General features: G+C 32.9%; 1 protein-coding gene across 2 annotated transcripts in view; it reads right to left on the bottom strand.

Moving 5' to 3' along the window:
* The window catches only part of LOC118188548 (protein eva-1-like), a 596,222-nt gene that overhangs the window by 148,408 nt on the left and 422,648 nt on the right, over positions 1 to 25,166 (bottom strand). For both annotated transcript variants that reach the window (XM_085823764.1, XM_085823765.1), the window contains exon 2: positions 12,970 to 13,187. In XM_085823764.1, coding sequence (XP_085679890.1) covers positions 12,970 to 13,187 — 218 coding nt within the window. The remainder of the gene's footprint in view (positions 1 to 12,969; positions 13,188 to 25,166) is intronic.

Below are 25,166 nucleotides of genomic sequence, written 5' to 3'. Positions count from 1 at the left end.
AATATGTGGTATATTCTAGACATGTGGTTCTCAACCTGTTTTGCCCATCCATTCCTTTTACCACTGATGAACATTCCCCCGTTTTCGAAAACTTGAAAAATACATGCACATGTATCTATCTACATTTAAATTTCTTTTAAGGTCACAGCAGGAAGCAGGTGAAGCAGACTGACTGCATTCCTACTCTGAAACTACGAAATCTTCCCCTTTGTTGAGAAACCCTGTCAATTATAAATATAATGTGAAACTACTATAAATAAAATTATCAATGCCCAACACACGTTTTGTAAAGCAAAAGACACCATCCAACCTCGGATAACTTTTTGTGAAGGTCTGAGAAGTCTTCAGTGTTAGTCAGTGTAAAGTGTCTTTGTGGCATGGAGGTTCTAAATCAAAGATCAGTCCGAAACTTCTTTCGAGAGACATAGTGTCAAGAGGAAGAGGGGAAGACTTTTGAAAGTGCTCCATCCCCATACTCTTCCTCACGATAGGGATAAAGATAGGCAAAGTCCACTGTCAGTTATAAGATGCCCAAATCCCACGTAAACGACAGATGCAATCCTGCGTTCCTAGCCGCGATAGAATTCATAGATTTTTTCTGATTTTATTGTAAAGCAAATGAAATAAGATGAGATGACTCTTTTAATAATAAAATAATAAATATGACTATAATATATATATAATAAATATGATAAATATGACTCTTTTTTTGCCTTTCCTTGCATTTTATTTTCTTATCTGCAGTCTTTTTATCATCTAGCAGTAGTTTGCCAGTATTGACTGGTTTGCTCTATTCACTAATACATTTCATCACCTGATACTGTGATGAAATGTCTGGCCATATTCGTCAGCGAATATACAACAGCAAAAGAATATCTACGGAGAAAGAAAGAATATCGTATTTGAGGAACATCCTGCAGCCTTTTTTGTACGCCTTTGGTATGTATTCAACCACACTTGAGGAAATCTTTGACTCCGACATTTTTTAAAAACCAGCTGACACAGTATTGAAATCTTTCTATGCGTTTCTTTTGCTGTCCTTCAACCGACAATTCAATTCTTTATCCTTTAGCGTACGTTGATCAGGATACTAAAAAATATTACGCCTTTGGATTTCTCGGTGGTGATCACGGAAATGGTTGTAAATTCAGCATTGTTCCTATCACGAATGTCCACACATTTTTTCACAAATTCAAGTTTAATATGCAGGGGTGGATATTCGTATGTTTGCCCACAACATACTTCTGCCGCACTGCACCTACTCATCTATAAAATCAGTCCTTCTAGGTTTCTTCTGCTCCTATTGTCCCACACATAGCGAAAACAATAACAGCCTCGCACTTGTCTAAGTAAAAAATATAATAACATGTAAACTCTTTATCATTATTGATCTCTACAAGTCCAAGAAGTTCTTTCATAAATGTGTATATTTATTTCGTTACGATTTTTTTGTGAGTGGAGTTAAAAGCAGCGCGCTGAATTCGCGTAAAGGCTGTACATGGCAGACACACCACCGCAGATATTATAAAAGTTAAAGTGCTTAAAGTTTTGTTGGCAGCTATAAAGGAAGGTGACTTTTGTTTCAGCACTTTCCGCAAGGTGATTCCACTTTTTTAACCCTGGAGGCCAATGCGTCTGCTTTATTCTTGGGCGATTTCTGATTCCGTATAAGATCTTTCAGGTTCACCAATTACTCATTAATCATAATGTGCAGTTGCTCCGAAAAATTAAGGACAAATTTAATATAATTTCGTTACAGCTGTATCAATATAATTTCCTGCTTTGTTTACGTACATCACTCTTCAATTGAAAAACAAGCTATGATTTCCAAAATGAGTTAGTTTCGATTTCTATGTATTGTGATTGAAATTATTATTAGCCGAAGGCTTATGTAAGTTATCTGCGCCATGAGCTTTATTAAGAGTCGTATGATGGCTATTTAATTTTGAAATGATTGAGTTTAGAGACGTTTGTCACAAGCTATTATTATTTTTAGTAAAAAAAGGGGATATATCCAAATTAAAATGAAACATTAATGGACTATTGCAATTTAAAGTTAGAATTTCGATTTACATGTTTTTATCATATATCATATCGAAAAGGTGTTAAGATATGTATTACATCCAAAAACGCAAGTTTATGCGATATATATCTTAACATCTCTTCGATGTGATATATGATAAAAACCATGTAAATTAAAATTCTAACACACGCACACACATATATGTAACTGTAATAAAATGTTTTGTAAGTACACAGCTGTATTTACAATCATGGAGAAAAATGAAAAGATACAGAAACCAGCAAAAAACATTTTAAATCTAAAAACAACGAATTCCCCATTTCTTCCACGTTTTAGCTCTTTTCTCGTAATAAGATTTTAACAGAATCAATCTTATATTATTATTATTATTATTGTCATATTTAGCGTTCATTATACAAATCTGATATTCATATCAAAGTTAAAGAACATCCTAAAGACTTTATAATGATTTGAATCGTACTTTAAGAAAGCTATAAACCTGGTACTGAGAAAATGAAAAATGTGCGTTCATGGAAGTTAGGGATGCTAACTTCCATGAATGTTAAGCTTCCATGTTCATGTCCATGTTCATGGACGTTAAGCTTTCATACTAAACCTCAACAATAACATTCATATTGTTTAATGCAATGGATACCATTGCTAAACCTTTAGATGAAGTCAGAAAGCACAACTCTAACCCATGGCCGGATGTGAGAGAAGTACCCCTGGATTTCCAAGTAGAGAGATTCTGTGTCAAACCGGTAACAGAATCTCATGCAAAGCTTTGAAAATTCAAATAACGCAATCACTGGATTATGAATAGATAGAGATAAGAATAGTTTAAGTTATAATATTTCATCGGAGCAAAATATTTTCGATGCACTGACTTAAATAAAGCAGCAACGAAGTTAAAAAAAGACAATGAATATGAAAATGAAACTGAAAATGGCCATGATGGTATTTAGGAATGTGTCAACAAGCTGTAAGCTTACGGGGCAATTAGGCAAAGCTCAAATTTAATGCTAGCATATTTTTGCACAGTATTTGGTACATTATAAGAAAATAACAATATGGCTCTCAAAAACGCAATGCAAAACTGTTTTTTAGCAACACGTAAAGCTCTAAATAAACTTTCTTATTATTTTAACTAAACTATGCTTTAAACTGTGTACTTTATTTTATTCAATATATATTTCTAAAACATACACTTACCTACGCATTAATAACAATTTTACGCACCTTTTATGGGCTATTAGTATTTTTCGGTCATATGTATATAATAGTACTTTAATTAATACGAATAGTCATGAATTCAGAATATATCTCATTGCCAATTACACTCACGTTTGTGAAAATTGCAACACCAAGAAGGAATCGTCATAATTGAATGCAATTTAATACACAGTTGAGTGGTAGTGGTACAAATAAATGATTAAATGTTCAAAGCAAACAAACAAGAACAAGAGATCAGAATCAGTATTTTGTGTGGCCACCACGCGCCGCAATAAGTGCTGCTACACGACGTGGCATGGAGTCAAACAAAGTTTGAATGTCTGACTGAGGAAGAGCATTCCATATCGTTTGTACGCGTACCCAAAGTTCGTCTGCAGACGCAACAGGACGAGGATCACGAGCAAGACGCCGACCAATGACATCCCACACATGTTCGATTGGCGACATATCCGGGGAACACGCAGGCCAAGGAAGAAGCTGTACCTGCTGCGCTGCAAAGAAGGATTTAACAATCCGAGCAGTATGAGGGCGGGCATTGTCCTGTTGAAATACAGCGCCTGGCAAGCTTTGAAGGAAGGGAACAGCTTCGGGCTGTAGAACTTCACGGATATACCGGTTGCTGTTCAGATTGCCCACAATTCGTAGCAATTGAGATCGTCTATGATATGCTATGGCGCCCCAGATCATAACTCCGGGTGTTCGTCCACTGTGGCGTTCGATAATGCACTCCGGAAGGTGGCGTTCACCGGCATAGCGTCTGACACGAATGCGGCCATCATGGTACCACAAATTAAAGCGGGATTCATCAGAAAACACGACATGCTGCCAATCAGCACGCCAGTCTCTATGCTGATTGGCCCATTGTAGCCGCAGGCGGCGATGGTCGTGCGTTAGGGAGATCCTGTATAAAGGAGTCCGTGCGCGCAGTCCACACTGCAGCAGACGTCTACGAATTGATGAAGCACACAATGAAACACCTGTAGCTATTGACCACAGTGCTGCCAATTGTCTAGAGGAAGCTGTACGGTCCGTCCGCGCCATGCGGACCAGATGTCTATCATCGCGAGCTGACGTCACATTTCGGGGTCCACTCCCGGATTTCCGAGTTGTCCGACACTCGTCCGTCCACTGCTTCCAAACGCGCATCACTGTGCTGCTGTTACGCTGCACACGAGAGGCTACTGCACGATACGACAATCCAGCTTCACGAAGGCCGATGATTCTCCCTCGTTCAAACTCTGTAAGGTGTTCAAATCTCGCTCTCTTTCGTCGACGAGGCATAAGTACAGATTGAGTTAACGTTTACCACTAGCAGATAACCACCGATAACCATACACGCCTCGCTACAGCCGTCTATTTATTCGGATCCATCAGCCGTTCAGAGGGCGCTGCTCAGCATACGCATGCGTTACGGATTTGCAATTCTAATCATTTGCATATCATGCGCTACTTTGCATTTCCTGAAAATTTCAGCTCACTCGCGTAAGTCCTTCATGGTGTTGCAATTTTCACAAACGTGAGTGTAGTTTTAAAAACTGCTGCTGCTGTCAATCCGTAGTCATATTATCATTGGAGGATAATAATATACTGTTACGTTATTTTCTCCCTTCACGTTCGTACGGGGTTCGTGAGGATTTGGGGTGAATAATGACAATACTACCTGATTAAATATCGAAACACACTTTATTTACCAATATTAATCAGATAGCTCCAAAATCCCTTTTACAGTCGTCGAACTGTTATAGACACGCTGACACGTTCAGCGACCCAGCCTTCACACTGTCAGGCAATAACGGTGGAGGCAGCTTCCCTGCAAAGCACCAGAGTACAGCTCCCGGCTCTGCTTGGTCATTCTCGGAACTCCACGTACTCTCGAGACTCTCCACGCTACAACTCGCGATGCACAGCTCCCGACTCTTCGGTTCAGTCGTTCCTGGAACTCAATACGCTCTCTCGACGATGCACTAACCGCGATAAACTAACAGACTCCTTTGGTGCACTTAACGAACCACTCGGCACTCGCTGCCCGGCTGTCAACTCGATCGACTCCGCAGGGATTGACTCCTTAGACGAGACACTAACTAACTCGCACTCTAGACGAGACACATACATACACACTAACTGACTGCGGACCAGTAGGGTTTATATAGCTTTCGGTTTGTTTTCGAGAATATTCTGGCTAAATCGGTAAGAATTCGTTCCAGAAGGTTCTCCAACCATCCATGGTATATCGTCAATTGTGTCGCCAAATGTCGCCAAATAGGCCATTTCTCGCCAAAGGTGGCAGCCTTGCTTTTTTTGTCATTTTATGGCAACCCTAAAAATGCTTTACGGGGAAGCTATCTCACCGCGCATGTACATTTCGTAACAATACGCTATTAGAGATTGTGCAAAGGACCATGATACAAAACCGAAGCATATAATGTGACAAATAATTTTTACTATGGACAGCATTTTTTACTACTACAGTATATGGACTGTAATTTTAAAAATTAAAGTCTAACATCTAAATCTGACGTAAATTAATGCTGAAATTTGTAAGATTTCGATTTTTCCCTCGAAGCAACTTAAGTACATATACGTGTATAATTCAAAAATAAATCCTGATATGTATTAGATATGTATATAACACGCATCCATGAATTCAAAAAGTAGGATAATTTCCTGATAGATATTCATTAAAAATTCTAATAATTTCTTATGCCTTGGCTTTTTTAAAAGAAAACAAAAATTGAAATTAAATATTCCGTATTGCATTCCACTCGTTATAAACGGACAGTAATGAAATAAGATGCACATAATTATTGAAAATTTTAAAAAATTACAGTCAAACAAACATTCATTGTAAAGATTTCTTTTATAGCCTATAGCTTCAATGCTTTTTTCTTATATCGGCTAGTCGTTACTCATTTAATTCAATAATAACAAAACTTTACAAGCAACCACGCACACACACAAAAAAGGTAAATACGCAGATGCATTAAATAAGGAAAGCAAGTAAAACTACGTGATATCTATACTGTAGATGACATAAAATGTGTGATAAACATCAAAAATGGGAAAAAAAGTTCCTTATGAATTAAGGGCATTTTTGGAAATTAAATTCCTAAGTTATATTAGAAAATACCTTACAGCGAAAAAAATGTCTAACACAGCAACAAAAAGCGAAAAAGGTACCTGACTTTCTTCCCTATATACCTTTCTGTGGATTTATTTTTTAAATTATTTTAACTTTTTTTTCCTTTTTGTCGGTATATTCGTGAAGAGTTGAATAACTTAGCATTGAGAAGAAAATCATTATTTTTCTAGTTCATAATTACTCCTGAGATTTCAATTCATCGATTTACACAATAAACTAAACACAAAAGAAATAAACATTAAAATAACTTTGTTGAACTCTCTTAAAAAGTAGCAGAAAGAAAAAAAAATAATGTTTCGTAGTTAGTTAAAAAGAAGACTCAGATTGAAAAACTCGAATAACTGGAATAATTGCAGCCAATTTAAAGAATGTCAAAGCTACTTAAATACCGCTAAATCGTTATGAAGAAAAATGAATTTAAATAAGCATGAAAAACGATCTTTAAAAAACAAAAAATAAAAAAAATATTTCTGAACAATTCCGCAAAAAGAACATTTGGAGTGAAATGCAATTTTCAGTGATCATTTTTAGGAATTCACCGTTTATGCTAACCAAATTACTCTTCGGTATGCTGTCATACCCGAGAACAACTTTCTTGTTCAATTTTGTTCATTACATTAAAAGTAGAGAGAAATTTCGCATTTTTGTAGTTTTTTTCTACAGGCAAAAAACTTGCAAGTGTTTAACTATTCATTTGTAGTAATCGGAGTGAATACAAACGAAAGAAATTTAGCAATACTTAGTTCATTAAAAAAATATGAGTGGAGAATGACGATAATTACCAAACTTTACCATTTGCGGAGGTTACCGGCGTTTAAAAAATGTGCAGTTGGAATTTTTGGAAGGAAATAATTATTTTTTTGATCTATGGACGTAAAAAGGAGATATATATAAAAATTAAAGGAAAAAATGTTAAATCACTTTTAAATCAACTGAACCTCGACATATATAAACTTACTCTTTTATATCTCATCAGTCAAACGTAAGCGGCAAACAGATTTAATTGCGTGTAAATGTGCCTACTGAAGTTTTAACGGAATGATCATCTTCATGAATTATTAGATGTATGATAAATATGCAAAAGTGAACAAATGTTGTAAGATAAAATTGTGATTTTGGCTTTTTTCACTAATGAGATACTTAGTAAATAAATACTGTAAAATAAATTGTGATTTTGGCTTTTTTTACTACTGCTTAACTTTACAGAAACAGTTTACTTTACGAACAGAAAATATGTTTTATTAAATACATTGCAGGGTTTTACTTTATTTTTCTAACGGTGAATTTATTTTGGAACAAGCCTCTCCTGTACATTCTAATTTCCCACCTACGTTTCCCTACCACAATGAATTTCCAGGATTACGCAAATGAGGTAGAAATGAGTAGTTAAGCTGAAATCTGAGTCATCTCAGTAGTATGCTCTGCCTTTCGGCCACGTTGATGCTATAATTATATGCTCGCTACTCTACGGCCGTGTCTAAGACGTGCCTGCAAGTATATGCCGGTGAGCTTTAAATAAGAGCCAACTCTGCTAGTTGATTCTATGCAGATTCGGCTGATCTAATTTATTTAGCAGTAGTTTAGTTTCATATATTTTATATTTTGAGTTAAACCCCAAGGGGAGGCTTATTGTACGCCCGAGAGGGGCCATCTGTTAATTCACTTTGAGTTGGAAAAAAAGGGTAATTTAACCCTTCTCCGGAGCTGTCACACACACTACTAGAACTCAGCAAATAGTGGCGATACAGTTCTTCAGTATTGTAGATTTCAAGGATCTCTAGTTTAGCTAGGATTTTACAATATAATGTGTATGCATTTAATAAAGCATGTGACTTTTTATTTATTACTATATAAAGACATTTTTTAATTTAAAATTAAGTTCCCTTTCTTCTTATATTGAAGCATACGAAAGGTGGAATTTAGAAGTCAGAGATGCTTGACACTGCTCTCACCTGGAGCCGAACATGGGATATCTGAATATTCAGGTCGTTGTGTTAACAGATGCACAGGATTACAAGAAAAGCATGGCAATAATTCCTCACATATTTCATTATACTTGTCTTTATTAAACGAAAAAGGTTTTCGTATCCTTAATATCCCATTACATAAATTAATCATGACAATCAGAAAAGCAATGATTTCACGTTGTTCAAAATTACTGTTTCTAATTTTTCTTACTTATTTAGGTAGGAGAATTGCTTATCTCGTAATAAATTTTAGACAACCACTTTATATCAAGAGATACAGTTTTTATGACAATGCAAACACACTATCTGATGATGCTTCTAATGTCTTATGGCAAGGCACTTAACTTTTGACGCTCATTTCAGGTGGAAAAGTCGCCATCTGATTTTCTATCTTTGTTCTGAAATTTATTCTAAATTTATGTTGGGTTTTGTTTGAAATAATGATTTTTATCCAAATTCAATAGGAAAATTTAAATGCATTTTACTATGTACTTAATAGTCCGAAAGTGCATTTTACTGTACAGTTTTGGATAAATTGTAAAGTAATTAATTAGTAGAATTCTAAGTTTTAAATATTGTTATTTAATTCGTTTCTTTATAGGAAAGCACATAATCTCTTTAATCTTAAAGCGTCACTTAGAGTAGTCTTTAGCTACAAGACTTTCCTAGGAAAGAGGCTGCGTGTCTTAATGTTCTAAGTATTACTGTTGTTTAAAAGCAGAAGACCTTTAGATGAACCTTTGGAACATTTAACCTTTGGATGAACTTGGAATTTCATGTGTAGGGCAATTAGTTTAAGAATTATATAAATTTGATTACATTTTCATTCGATTGTTTCTGGAATTCGTATAGTCAATGTTAGACACATTTTAAAGCTTGACTGCTTCTAAGCAGCTCACATTCTCCTCCCACTGCGTAGAGGGTTCTCTACGAGAAAAAAGGTGTTATCATACGGTTGATGTAGAATTGAGAGATTTATTTTTTAGAAGAGAAAATGAATTGCGTTTGTGTGGTTTTCTTGGTATGCAGTAGGATAAACATACCTTTTTAACATGTCTAAGCAGATGTGATACTTTGAACTTTTAAAACCAGGGAACACCGACGTTACCCACTTTTCGAAAGGTGGCAACAGAAGCCTGCTGCCTGTAGCTTTGTTTTCCCCTTTTTACTGGAAGGTTTGTGTTGCCGTGAAGTTATTTTTCCTACTTCACTATGAAGGAAGTTCAATAGCTTATGTTAACATGTTTCAGCAATAACATGTTAGCTATGAGAAGAGGAGATTAGTAACAGCAGTTGTAATTCTTCTTTACTACGTCAATTCTCCCATTTCTGTCATGTTCGACTGCCGGCGTGCTAGTCCAGGTGTGATCATGAACTTTCCTTCCAGCCCTGGACAGTCCCCCAGGTGGTTCTTGCCAGAGATTGTTCCGCAAGATGATCTAACTCTTATCAAACTTCATTTCCCTCCTATGAAAGTCATCGACATCATTGGCTTAATTAAGCATTCCACATTTTCACAACATAGAGAATATTAGCATGGCCCTGCTGGAGCTTCCACAGCAGCTACTATACATGAAGCCACTCACCATTTATTTGGATATTTATTTGGAGCTTCCACAGCAGCTACTATACATGAAGCCACTCACCATTTATTTGGATATTTATTTGGAGCTTCCACAGCAGCTACTATACATGAAGCCACTCACCATTTATTTGGATATTTATTTGGAGCTTCCACAGCAGCTACTATACATGAAGCCACTCACCATTTATTTGGATATTTATTTGGAGCTTCCACAGCAGCTACTATACATGAAGCCACTCACCATTTATTTGGATATTTATTTGGAGCTTCCACAGCAGCTACTATACATGAAGCCACTCACCATTTATTTGGATATTTATTTGGAGCTTCCACAGCAGCTACTATACATGAAGCCACTCACCATTTATTTGGATATTTATTTGGAGCTTCCACAGCAGCTACTATACATGAAGCCACTCACCATTTATTTGGATATTTTAGTTAAGTAATTCTGCTGCTTTTCTCTTGCGAGCCTTTTTTTGCATGGTAATTATAACGTTAACACTCTAAAATCCACGACTTAAATTTGCTCCAGTGGTTAATGTTGGTTATTACCACATCTATATTTTTATAATATTAAATAGGTTAGAATACCTAAGTTAATGTATTGATCATGTTATTGTTCAACATAAAAAATTATTTATCAAAGCTGAAGAAGCTGCAGCTTGCTTTCATTGTGAAAGAGAATATAGATTTATACATTTACGGCATCTTGTCTCCTGTTATCTACTTTACCTTGGGTGGTTTAAAAATTTAGTTTATTCTTCGGGAGACATATAAATTTGTTTCTTATTATTGTTTCTGAAAATAAACAGAAATTGTTTCTGAAAATAAACAACTGAATTAAATTTAATTAATATTTTTTATTTTATTCTTATTTACGAATTTGTATGTTCTTGCATGCACAGTATATTGCCAAACTACAGGGTTTAATACTTGTTAGAAGGCAACGCAATTTAAATATTTTACTAACTTGAACAATTTCGCCACAGTTCTATATAATCACTTTTCGATAGAAGAGTTTTTATGATTTCCTTTTAATACTTTGGCTAATGTCCTAAGCAAACTTAGGCATTAGTAAACCTAAGAAATATTTAGACATCATATAGAATGACAAATATATATGCAAGTAAGTATACATACATGCTCAAGTAAAATGTATATAATATAAAAATAAGTGATATATTTCATACTTACTCAAAATGTCAAGCATTTTATAAAGTTTCGAGATATTCTATAAAATGCTACTTTTCTGTTTTGTGTAAAATATATATCTACATTATCGGTAACATTATTTCACTTATAAAATATCTACTTTACATTAATTTAAGAAATAAAAAGAGCAGGAAAAAATATTATTTTACAATATTTAGATTAGTGTTCAATCTGTTAAAAAAATAGTTCTGAATTTTGATTTCAGTTTGTGAAAACTCTAAAGGAAATTCACGGAAATGAACGTTCGACAGAGCACAGTTTGAAAAATCTCTTAATGCATGGACGATAAATGCAATAACACTATGTATTTGTAAAATTAGCGGTACGAAAGAGAAGATAATCTGTCTATCAGATTATTCTCTTTTCATCATGATTAGAACTAAAAGTAAAATGAATGTCCAAAATTTAAAAATTATAATTTCTTGAATAGGTCTTTTCAAACTTCTGTTGTAATAAAATATACACTGTTTGTTATTAATGCACAGATTAAGAATTGTTATCACATTCTCTAGATTGCAAATAGTTTGTAAACTATTTTGATTAAACAGGTAAAGGTAATAGATTTTGTTTGTTTTATTTTTAGATTTATAATTAAAGGCTTTCAAAGTTTCATTTGGAAATGTAGGAAAAAATATACCGCTTTAAAAATGAGTTATTGAATTTCGAGATATAATATGGATAATATAGCTTCCAAATATACATACAAAATTAACACATGAAAATATTTAAACGAAAATACGTCTGTAGTGTTAAGTTACATTACATTTTATATTAAAAACTTTATTTATTTCATCATATGCCACTTAAAACAAATTAGCATTAAAATGCAATGGAAACTGTGCCGTCTTTTGTGGGTAAATAATCATTTAAATAAAAGACTATTTCAGTAACCTATGAGATTAAATGGTAAATAGAGATTTTTCAAAAAAATCTTAAGAATTTTATAATCATATATTACTCTTCAATAGTAAGAGATTATATAGCTACATTAACATTAATATTAGCAGTTTGGTATTACAGAATTTTTACAGACCTATATTACAGGAAATTAAAAGGGTCACAAAAACAGATATGTCTCATATTACGAATACTTCTGATTCAAAATCTATACAGGAAGGCTTTATCTAGCTTCATCTCGATAAAAATCACAACTAATAATAGTTTAAAAAGTAAAAAAGTAGATTGGCAACTGTGACAGGTTTGAAAAAAGTAAATCCTTCCCCCTATTTATCGTTTCAGTAAAAATTCCATGGAGAAAAGATTACAGTTTGTTTTCAATTTCTGTGACATTTCATGCAACATAACTAATATCTTTTACATATATATATATATTTCTGAAGAAATATTGATTATATTATCTCCTAATATAAATGCAGTAGAGTGAACGCATATGTAGAAAGTTTAATTCCGAAAATTGTGTTTTAAAGTAACTTGAATCTAAATTGTTAAAAATGTTTTACGGGGACTTTATATATTCTTTCCTGAATCTAATGCCTCAAATGTTTTAAATTATCAGTAGATACGGATAACCGCAATGTAATGCGTTTTATTACTTGAAATACATAACCATGCTAATCAAAAATATAACGATTAATGACGAGACTATAAATTGTGTCATCATTAATCATAGTTACTTGTAAATTAGAAGTAGCGTGTTACATTAAGTAATTATGTTACTTAACAAAAGTAGGTGTTTAAGAAAAATATTAATATAAATGCACTTCACATCATCTAAACATGGAAAATACAAGAAAGACGAAATATTCATGCACCCTAAGCAGGGGATGAAAGATAAAGAAATCCTTACCCTAAGAGCATGCGACGATAAACAATTCGTGGTATCATTCAACATAGACAGCGCACCATCCGTGACGTCCTCGGGGGGACAGAGCTGATGTGAGGGCACTTGACGGCCATACTGGGCCAAGTAGATGTTGATGACGGTGTTCGGCCAACATTCGATTTTCAACTCGTTACCGTCACAAGCATGCACCTGAAATGTCCGCAGTGTACCCGACAGCAAAGCTAAAAATAAAAGAATAAAACTTAGTTAACTAATTCTTTTCTTAAATCAGTTTATTTATGAATAAAATAAGTACCAAAGATAAATATTTCGTTACTATACAGTTAATTATATCATAGCCTTAAAATGTTGCATTTGTTATAAAAATATGAAAGTAATCTGAATTTGTATTCTAAAATTCAAAGTAAGTTTAATGCATGGTATCCCGTAAAAAATACTGGATATAGTATATAAAATCAAAATCATTTGACAAGAAATAAAATATCTAAATGTTTTTTAAAAAATCAAAATTTGGACAACAATTCAGAATTATTAATGTCACGGTCGAAAGATGGATGTAAAACCATTACTCAATGAACAATCAAAGCTAAAAACAAGTATAAAATACTTTTTAAAAACCCAGTCAAGTATAAGCACGAAAAGATTTTGTTCTACAACTGTATAGCATGTACACTTGTATTCAGTAGGTAAGTAAATAAGCAACGTAATATAAAATAGATTTTTTCCTTTTCTTAGTATTTATTTTTAATAATCCGCTCTGTTTCTTATTTCTGTACCAGATAAGCAAACAATACTACTGCTTAGTATTATTTATTTAAATAATTAGGAAATATAACTGAAACTTCTATTAACATGTGTTCTATTAACCATTTCTTCTTTAAACACAAAAATAATCAGTCGATCTAAAATGACTAGAAAAGCGTAGTTCGCAGATTAGTTGTCGCAGTGCATACATTCTTATCTGTAAACAAGGGTCTCCGAACTCAATCCATTGTCATATCATTTTTATACAGTTGCTTCTTTTCATTTATTCATGAAAAGTATTTTGCAGAAATATTTTTGTCCCTTGAAGATAAGAATTTGCTCTCTCAAAAAGCACAATCCCATAACAAAAAAGGTCAAGAAATACTAAACTCTGGCTAGTTTAAATTCCATGTTGGAATATTTCTCTGTCACATTATTGCGAATGCATTTTTCGTAATTATTTAAGATATTTAATTATCAGTAATTATATTAGATGTTTCATAGCAGTGATCTTAGTTTTATGTATCGTCTAAATCTAAATCCGAAGTTTGAGAACCAACACTCGAACTTAAAATTGCTTCACTCCATATCTGTGAGAATGGCATATTTTAATACGCGTGCAATGTTAATGTAATTCGCATGCTTAAATGTTACAAACTCTTCCACCCAAGTTCCATGAATCCGAATGTGCGGTTTATAAGCACGGCATCAGATAGGACACAGAATTACTCTTCTATTACAAGCCTCTTCGGACTATTTCCTTATTGGTAAAGTAAATACGATGGGTATCACTGCTTCAAGCTTGTTTAACTATTATTATGCTCCATCGGAGCACAAAGCAATAAAAGTAAGTGACGCGTTAGGAAATGATAGGATGATGGACCATTAAAAGTCCTCGACACTATTTCTGTGTTTGAGTGGAAATGTGGATGTCAAAATTAATTGGATTGGCTAATCCAGTAATTCTTAACTCTCTGGAGAGAAATTTGGAAGACTACTAACCTTTGTAACAAGCTACTCCACTTTCGATTCAGATCATCTGAAACCTGGGTATATTGAAACAACAATTAATAGTAAGTCATCGCTCATTATTTGGATGTTTCAAAACGCTATTATGCCAGTAGCTATTTTCCCATGTCACAATAGAATATTTTCAATAATTGATGAGATCTTAATAACCGCCAGGAAGCAATTTATTATTATTGTTAAAGGTTGAACGATTTCGCTTTCATTCCCTAAATGGATACTAGGACGATATATGGAATAAACATATACCAAAATATATTTTAATAAATGCTTGTGATCTTTGCTAAATTATGATATGCGTTTGTACAATCCTATATTCATTATAATATTTTAATTACAAAATTTTATACGTCTACTTCTATGGCACAGTTCCATTATAATGCATTTATGAATTTAGAATCTAACTTCTTATTTATTAGTTAATTAATGTGTATATTTTATTACTATTTGATCTTGAAATATGAAAACGACACTAAGAGGATATGTGACTTATATATAAAAATATAAATATTTCTTAATTCTTAAACTGTGATCTTTTGAACGAACTGGAAATTGTGTTACTTTTCATTCGAATATACATTCCACTTTATATGAAAATTTCTGTTTTACATATCAAACGCTTGACTTCTCTAATTATTTGCTCATAGTTATTCTTAGAATTTCTACAAGAAGTTATCTCTAAATTTATGCTTCTGTATCGAAATAATTTTCCGATTTATGTCTAATTTATATCACTTTAAAGAGACAGAGGCGGAAGAGTGCTTTTCAATAAACCTTCTTTATAGAAGGAAAATAAAATAAAACAGATTTCTGATACCATATGTCGATTTATTTTCATTGTTATTATAGAGCATTGAGGAAGAAACACAATAAAAGTTCGACAGGAGCTGCTGAGAAATTTTAAAAAGGAAAGATCTAAATAGGGTATTATACCGAGTATTGACAAAAAATATGACGTGTCGTCCAAAACGTTTTCTAGAAAATGGCAACAAACCAACGTTGCTATAACAGAGAACCCGTTAATGTTGAGGAAAAAAAATGGCATACTGGTAGTCGACGCAGAGCACGTGAAGAGATTTTAAAATAATCAGCAAGATCCCGCTTAACAAATTTATTTCAGTAAGAAGCTTTGCTGTTGTAGTGGGAGATCCATTAATAATGATGCAGGGAATAAAAAGAACATATAGTAAAGTATGTTTCAAGTACCATAACACCTGAATTGCAAGAGAAGAACACACGAAAAAGCCAGTGCTCTGACCCCAAGAAACGCTCCCAGATTTCATTAGCTGAGCCGCAGAACCAATTAATGCGGTCAGGACGAAACAAATAATTTAACAAATTAAATAACATGTAATATACATAAAATAAAAGCTAAATGTTTCATATTATATTCACACAGTTGTATCGTACTTAATAAAATATATAAATGCCTTGAAATTAGTGACACAGCAGGAAACAACATTATTTCTTAAAATGGAACAATCATTTCCATATAAATCCTTTATGCAAATAGAACAATCATTTTGATACGCAGGCAGTATTAAATAAGGTGTTAAAATCCTAGATACATCGACATGTTTATGCATCAAATAAATTTGAGATATAACTATTTTTGGATTAAATACATAAAGTTAACTATCGAAAATTATTATTAAGATAATATAATCAAGTAGGTTAAAAAGCATAGTTCATCTTCTCACAACTGTTTTAAAGAATAAATTATACAAATAATGTTATAAGAGGTGGCTCGTAAAACCACCTCTCATAACATTAATTTGGATATTTTAATTATTGATGTACTAATTTGCCTTTTGAATCCTTCAGATACTTTTCTTACAATTTTATCGAATCATATCTTTTTAGTAATTAAAGATTACCATGATATCAGCTGAATTACGACGAATTTTTTCCATACGTTATATAAGGTTGCAACATGTAGGATTTCGTTGTCTTCATACAAATCAAAGGAATTGTACCAGTTTCCAATCTGAGTTCAGTTATTTCAAAATATTAGTCTTAAGTCAAATTATTATTTCCATTTTTTAAAATGAGGGATTCTTATAACCTCTAGATAGTTTTGTTACATCATATAAATAAATTTTTAAAGCACCCTGATATAAATCGTCAATCATGAAGGCAAGAAACCTTTTACACAGTTTTACCATAACAATAGACAACATATATGCTTCTTCCATTTAAACAGGTTCACGACGAGCAGAGTTTTATACCTTAGCACTAAGTGTTCAAGCTATAAATTTAAATTCTTGATTTTTTTTAAATTTAACTTTCATCCAATGTGCCTGTTTAAGGTTACTTTGTATGTTACAGCGAATTATCGCCCGTGTGTGAATAAAAATAATTTCCAAAAAACTAAATAATAGTTATGTTTATTTGAACCATAACCAATGTTTTAATTTCAGATAACGTCCAGTACAAAAGCTTAAAATATTCTTTAGCTTCCGAACAGAAACACAGCTGGGCTAAAGCAAGGTAATCAGTTTGTAATTATAGTTACCAACGAGTATTTTAGCTCTCCAAACTTCAATTTACTTCATAAAAAAACTGTCATATTCACTGAAACTAATAACCAGGCAGGAGTACACTCCTAGCAGCGCCGAGCATTTTCTTAAACAGGAGCTCTTTTCATTAGAATTCAGTATAACTTCCAGATGAGAAACCGCAGCATTTACTGTCGCATTAATTGCACATTGCATTAATCTTCTTAGTTTACGAAGTAATGTGACGGAAATTAAAAAGAGAAAAGACAGCATAAAATCTTAAAACAAAACTATTAGAAAGATTACATAATTGTCACTAAGTAATTCTTAATGGAAAGGCTTGCAATAGTCACAATATTATAGCATCAAATTCCATAAATATGAATTGCACGAAGATCTATTTGAATTATTCATGACGTGGTTATTTAAGTGTGTATTTCTATAAATAAAGCTTTGTAAATAAAATACGCTGTCTGAAAGCATATACATACGATACACGCAGGGACTTTATTTTTAAGGACGCAATTTTGGAAAGCTGAGAAGATATGCAAAATATTTGTTTCCCAAGTCCCATGATTTTTTGAATATTTGCTAAGTTATATGAAAAAATATTAATTATTCCTTTTTTACCGTCCATTATTTTTTGTAGGAAACTTAGCACAAAAATCAAACATTTAAAGCTAGTATTTCTCTAACAAACATTTGTCTTGTTTGCTAGAGAATTCGGTTTTATTTTTGATAAATATAAAAGAAAATACATCTAAACTAATAAAATATTATTTCCTTAAAATTTGTTGAACATAATGTCGAAAAGTTCTTGATTTCACAGATTTTTTTAAAAATTATTTCAGGAGTTGGTGAGTTATGAATATTTATATGTATTTTAAAATAGAAAATAAACAAGCGAATTATACTTGACCTGGAAAATTAATGAATATAATTTAATAGTTTTATTAATATCAACCAAGTACTACTTCATTAATATCTAGAAATATGATAAACTTTTACAATGAAGGTACATAAACTGTCTGAAAAGAAATCCTTTTTAAACATATGAGAAGTTTTTGCCATTAAGCATATTCTGTTACAGAATAAACACCCACACTAAATGCAGAGTAATCCTTAATCTAGACAAAAATAAAGATCAGAAAGTTCCTTTTATGAAATTAATTTTGGAATAATCTAAATTCGAAAATTAATTCTCTGCAGATTTAATACCAAACGGGCATTTTTAGATGTGGAACAATTATTGATGTGATCCTATATATTTATAAATGTTGAAGTATGTACCTATATGTTGTCAACAACAGTGCTCCAAAACGTTTTGAAAATTAATTTGGGGCATAATATTTCACAGTATTAAATGTTATAATGGAGAAATGTTTAATAAATAGGGAAGAATATAAGAAATGATCTTACCAGTGCAAGCTATCGTGTTGTAACTGGCAGTACGTCCAGTTGGTAATCGGAACACATTTTATCATCTGTTAATGCGCTTAAAAACGTAATAGTTCTACACATTTAATTTTATCTTTGTTTTACGCATCCCACCCTAAAAAGATTACGATTTTCGTCGTTTTCTTCGATAGAAACGCCTGATCTTTCCTCTTTATTCTCAAGCAAGATACGCTTAATGCATACGAAAGCTTGACACATCTTATGGTCTGAGTCACATATAGTTTATTATTTTGTTTTCAGGTCCACTACTTCTATTTTTGACTCATTTCGATACATTCAGCTTAAAATATACTTTCTGGAATTTTCCTTAAACGCAGAAAAAAAAAAAAAAACAATAAAATAAAGATTGCTGGTCTGGCTACGAAATAATCTATTTAGTTTTATGAATTTTTCAGTTATTTCCTTTGACACAGAGTAATGTCTGTAGCGCTCAAAATAAGTCTTACAAATATTTACCAGAGCGCAAAGGTTTTCTAAAAATCGCTCAATTCACGTAATTTTGTATTTTTTTTCATTTAAGTATTAAGACGTAAAATAAAACTTTATGGAAATAATCTGACATTTACAAAGTAAAGTGCATGAACTCGCTTATTAAAAAAACTTCTTTATTACCCGCTACCAAGTTTGCAAATTCAGTGAAATGCAATTTATCTGGCCTTCCTCTAATTCGATTCTGTTATCGAATTTCTTTATCATTTACCTCTAGCCAAGTCAGCAAATAAGGGATTACTTTTCCCATGTGATAAGTTATACATTTTAGGTTACAAAGAATTACAGCGTTGCATACATTTCCTCTGTGGCAGAAAAATAAGAACGTACTTTTATTTACGAAAAAGAAATGATTAATCATTCTTAGGAAAAATCCAAGAATTATAGTCAGTTATGTATTATGTGCTTGCATTTAAAAGAAACAGGTGCGATTTTTATTAGTCTAATGAAAATAAATATACACCAAGTATAAACATTTACGAAAAATGCAATTTTCGCAATTTATGTATTTATCTTATAATTATTTATTTTCACTGTAAATCAATTTTTCAGTTACCTCTGATTAATTTTAACCTAGCTGCAGTAACGTACCATATTCGTCTTACACTAAGACTAATCATATTCATTCGCTTTCATTCTAAAATTAAATTTAACAGCTGTTTGAATGATTATTTGAATACTATAAAGCCATGAGGGCTATCTGCGTAAAAGGAGGGATGCCTTCGTGGAAGAACCCGGCTCGTACTCATGTTATATATTCGGAGAACCACGAAAGCCAACCTTGCAGTCAGCCCGTTCGCCTAGGCTCGAACTACCAGCATTTAGTTGTCTCACTCACGCGGCTACTGGTTTGGCCAACGATTTGGAATGAGTGTCTACAATTTTTTCCCGTTTATATGGGTGAATAGTTGTTTTTCAAGCGTTTCTTGGGAATTGTCGAAATTATCGGCTATTCAGCCATCTAATCTTGGACCGTGTTGGCGTAGGGTAAGATGCACCACAAAGAGTAGACCCAGACTACATCTCAGAGAAGAAGAAAGCACACACGCAAACGCCCATGCCCTCTCGAGGATTCAAACCCGGGCCCAAGAATGCAGCATACGGATTACCTACCATTACGGCAATGCCTAGAGCAGTGTTCTATAATGAGTTGCCCGCGAAACAATTTTAAAATGCCTCTCGCTCAAATATCTAATTTCTAAATTTTCATTAAAAACTGAATCTTAGGGTGATGTCTAGATAACATTACACGACTAGATGAATAGGCTGCTAAGAAACATCCGATTCCGCCCCACTGACTTTATGTTCCCATTTTCCTATTCCCTTCGTGTTATTGTCCAACCACGGCGTGCTACGCTTTATATCCGTTAACCTCTTGTTAGAATACAAACATGTATTTTCATGAATTTGTGTACATTAACGTCGACAACCGTGAATATGAGCGCAAACACACATGCACCATCTGGACCGAATTATTTAAGATACAGGAAGGATGGACATGAATCATGTAATAGGAATTGTTTTCATTCTCATTTTTCTTTGTTGATTTCGCTGCAGATCAGCTATGCTGATAATCATTTGTAATTAACTGTTTGATTACGATGTGCTTAAATTTGTGCATTCATTTATTTATTTTCACACTGGTATAGCTATGAGTATTTTTAAAACTTGACTTTGCTATATATGCAAAATTTATGGTAAAATGTAATAAATAGCTAATACTATATAATAATTGCTATTATAATTATTATTATATTTTCTTGTATAACTTTCAACACAGGCATTTTGACACAAAATCGGACATTTTCTGAAATAACATACTAAATGTTTTCCATGTTTCGATTCTGCGACTCAAATTATGCCTAAATATTAAATTTTGTAAAATGTGGTGCGAAATTTACGACGAAATTCAAAAATCTATCTTGGAGGGTTTCTTTCAGATTGCGCCAAGAACAATTCACTTGGCAAACTTCTAAATATATGGCAACCTATTTTCCTTTGCCTTTCATTGTGCAAGAGCGGAAAAATAGTCACTCGTTCCTACCTTTTCCAATTTGTGCATGAGCGGAAAAAAGTTATATCGTTCCACTTTCAAATAATTTTTACAAAGTGTCTCTACCACATTCGATGTTATTATCACTTTCAACAAATATGCCAAATTTCAAAACGCGCCCATATATGAATTCACGTTTATCTTCGGAAATTTTTAATAAAAAAACTGTCATTTTTTTATTGTCATTTTTTGCAGGTATGCTTAGAAATACATCTACTTTAAGGTGATGGTAAAAATTTTATATTCGAAAAAATTATAAAAATTATTTAAAAATACAAATTTTTAAAATAAATCATAAAAAATAGCCAAATTTTATTTGGAATGAAAACAAATTTCGAAATGTGAAAAGAAGAATCAAATAAGTTTAATAAAAAAAAAAGAGAATAATGAACATATACCAAATTCAATTCACACTGAGGAGCTAAAATTTTGAGAGCTAATTTTTTAAAAACTACTCTTGCGATTTTTACAAAATCGTTGAATCGAAGTATGGAAAAAATGGCATGTTGTTTCAGAAAAAGTCCGATTTTGTGTCAAAATATCTGTATTAGAACAATGCTATATATAAATTTAATATATATCCTAAGTCGCGCTTTTGAAACATTTTTTTGAAATTTCTTCAATCGGAACAAGAGATATAGAACTGTCTCCCCCCTTTTTTTTCGCAGTGTACATTAACACACACGAAAAACACAGTCTCATTGTCGATAAGTCAACTAAGATCAGAGTAAATCTCGCTCAAATAGAAAACCCTGCTGACAGTTTTTTTTTTTAAACCTACAAAAAGAATTCCTCCGCTAAAAAATATGATTTTACTATTTTTAAAGATTAGGTGATATTCTTTCTAAAAGTAAGCAATGATATGTGCACTACTCACGTAAAATTAATATGTTATGAAAAAAATTATTTTTTTATATTCCAGTGCTGCAAAACGATACAAATATAAAACCACGGTTGGAAAGACAACTGACGAACTAAGAATACGATGTACTGCAAAGTTTTTCACTCTCTATCAACTGCATTGTCTTCCCAATAGCTTCTAAACGAATGATAATCTCACCTTATTCAAGTTCATATTTCAGTTTACCATGCATTGCCTAGTTAATACTTTTCCTTTTATTACATGATTCTTAGTCTCAAAGTCAGTCTTTCATTTGATTCTTTCATCTCACTTCTTCCGTTCATCCTTACTTTCTAGCTCGTTCTGTACTTCTCTCATATTTAAAACGAAATTTTCTCCCCTTTTTCTCGCATATCTTATTATAAAAAAGAAATTTCTTATTATAATAATTTCTTTCCAATTCAGTTCTATGCAGCTTAAGCGCAAAAACTTTTAATAATTTAATTATTTTTATATTTTAAAATTTACTTTGTAGAGTTTCTGACTTTGTAATTCTAAGTTAATGTTGGAAGTGAAGAATCTTAAGAACTGATAAATGAATAATCGCTTAAGTTCGGGTGACAAGAAACAACAAGATAGAAGGGTAACTAACCCTTAATTATTCGAATAAGTTTTAACAAAACTCCGCCTGGGAGTGTACAAACAAAGCCCTCATTTGGGCTTGAACTTAAGAGACTAAGAATTAAATTAAAACTAAGATTAACTAAAGAAACATAGCCGAAGCTATCAAGATTTAAATCAAGTTGGTTTCTTAACTTATTTGACTACGAAGCTTAGCAAGGGCCTGAGTACGGCCGGGCGTAATAACAGCGTTGAGAGAGAGAGTGGTCAAAAAGGCAGACGCGCGTAAATCAGAAAATCTGATTCTCTCTACCTCTGTAAGTAACTTCGTGGTTTACATACCGCTCCTCCTCATTAAATATTCAGCAAGATTCCAAAACTACGTTCTGGACGGAAGTAGTAAGTTGAAGTTAAGAATTTGACAGGAAAGGAACTTTAAGTTAAAATTTAACTGTTAATAAAATTAACATAATCCTTACAACTTGTACATTTATATATATCGGCCATAATTAAACTGACAGTGCTCACAGTGTTCTGTAGCGCGATCTATTTGCGAGAATGACGCCACATTTTGTAGGAAGATTAAACAAGACGGCGGACGAAGTATTCCGCGAAAAATCAAATTAGATCCAAAAGTCACCGCTAAGGGAATTTTGGCGCTGTGTAATAGAAAATAGAGTGTTAACAAATGCAAATCAATACGGAAATTACCTTTTATTTTGCATTCAAATGAGGTTCAATGTGGCTGCCGTTGTTGTGGACCACATATTGCATTCTGTGCACAGTATGCACACCAGCAGAAAGTAACATGTCTGCAGGAATCTCCCGTACAGTCCGTGATATGTTATCCTTCAACGTAGCCAGGTCCTGGACCACTCCTCGATAGACCTTGGACTTAAGGTAACCCCACAGCCAGAAGTCGCATGGGGTAAGATCAGGCGACCGAGGTGGCCATGCAGTTGGAAAGTAGAGGCTAATGACTCTTTCTGTTGTGAATTTCTGTCGTAGCATCTGTTGCACCCGTACAGCAACGTGTGGAGGGGCTCCATCTTGCATGAAAATGATTTGCCCCAGGCATTGTCTTTTATCGCTTTTTAAAAGTGTTGCCATATTGCACTTGAACTAAATCAGAAAATGTTCATAATAAAAGGTAATTTTATTCCGTATTAATTTGCATTTGTTAACACTCTGTTTTCTATTACACAGCGCCAAATATTCTCCTAGCGGTGAATTTGTTTTTTCGCAGAATCCTTCGTCCCCCGTCTTGTTTAATCTTCCTACAAAATGTGGCGTCATTGTCGCAAATAGATCGCGCTACAGAACACTGTGAGCACTGCCAGTTTAATTATGGCCACCCGGTACATATATATATAGAGAGAGAAATAACTAATTATTTGTTTTCAATTCCTTTATATGTTATATATCCTTCCATAAGCTCAGTGAGTACCGTATATAAGAGAAAAGAACTTGATAACTTAATTATCAGTAAATACTGCACATTTGATTTCTCGTTAGTAGTTACCTTTTATTTAACTGTCATATTATTCGCTTTTGCTCTTTATATTAGCAATTTTTTCCGTTAAACAATTGTAATACAGCAGTTATAGAAATTCTAACATTGTTATTAGATATTTCCTATTTTATTTGAAATGGGCTATGCTATACTCGCGCAGCTTTAGGGCTTGTACCATCCAGGCTCACTGCATTTTATCTTCTAAGACCAATAGTTATAAATATACAAAACAACAGAATACAGTTTTATTTTCTAAATTTAATACTTGACGAGAGGAGGTAAGTAAATAAAGTTTCCATGGATAGTTTTCCTCTTATGACTAATATGAATCTAAGTTTCTGTTAGAACGCCTGGTATGAAAACAGTGTCAATGGCAACAAAGTATCCAAATGTAATTTGTTATTATTAATGACCTATTAGCACTTAGAAAGATAATCTAATCTACACAAGTAAATTTCTTTGCGAAAAATTAATATTTTTTCCTCTGAGCTAATCGATTCTAGCCTATTCTAGCCTAAGTACTTTAGTTTCTGTCATCAAGATAGAGTTTTTAATTTAAAAATATTACTTTCATGTGTATATTTATATTAATGTATATCAACATTTATAATTTCATGTGCATATCAAAATTTATATTACTTAACTATGTATTAATCTGAGAAAATATTCATAGATTATGTAATAATCTGTTGCATTGACAGTTTATAGTTTTTGGTTTCAGTCGAACTTCCAAGGTCATTTAAATTCTGTTTGCAGCGAATTTGCAAAAGTTAATTGGTTTTCGCTATTTAGAAATAAAAGCCATGCTTTTAGTTTATCCCTAAACTTTTGGCTGGAAATCTGTCAACATTTTGATAATGCTGTTTACTAATAAGCTATTTAATTATGGACTGTAATACAAAAATAGGCTTGATCTATGTAATTTCAATTCGCTAGTATCGTAATTGTTTCATTCCA

The sequence above is a fragment of the Stegodyphus dumicola genome, chromosome 9 (genome assembly GCF_044657685.1).
Source record: "Stegodyphus dumicola isolate Sdum_Otavi_A_Nest chromosome 9, ASM4465768v1".
NCBI lineage: Eukaryota > Metazoa > Arthropoda > Arachnida > Araneae > Eresidae > Stegodyphus > Stegodyphus dumicola.
This window is presented reverse-complemented; position numbering and strand designations above follow the sequence as displayed.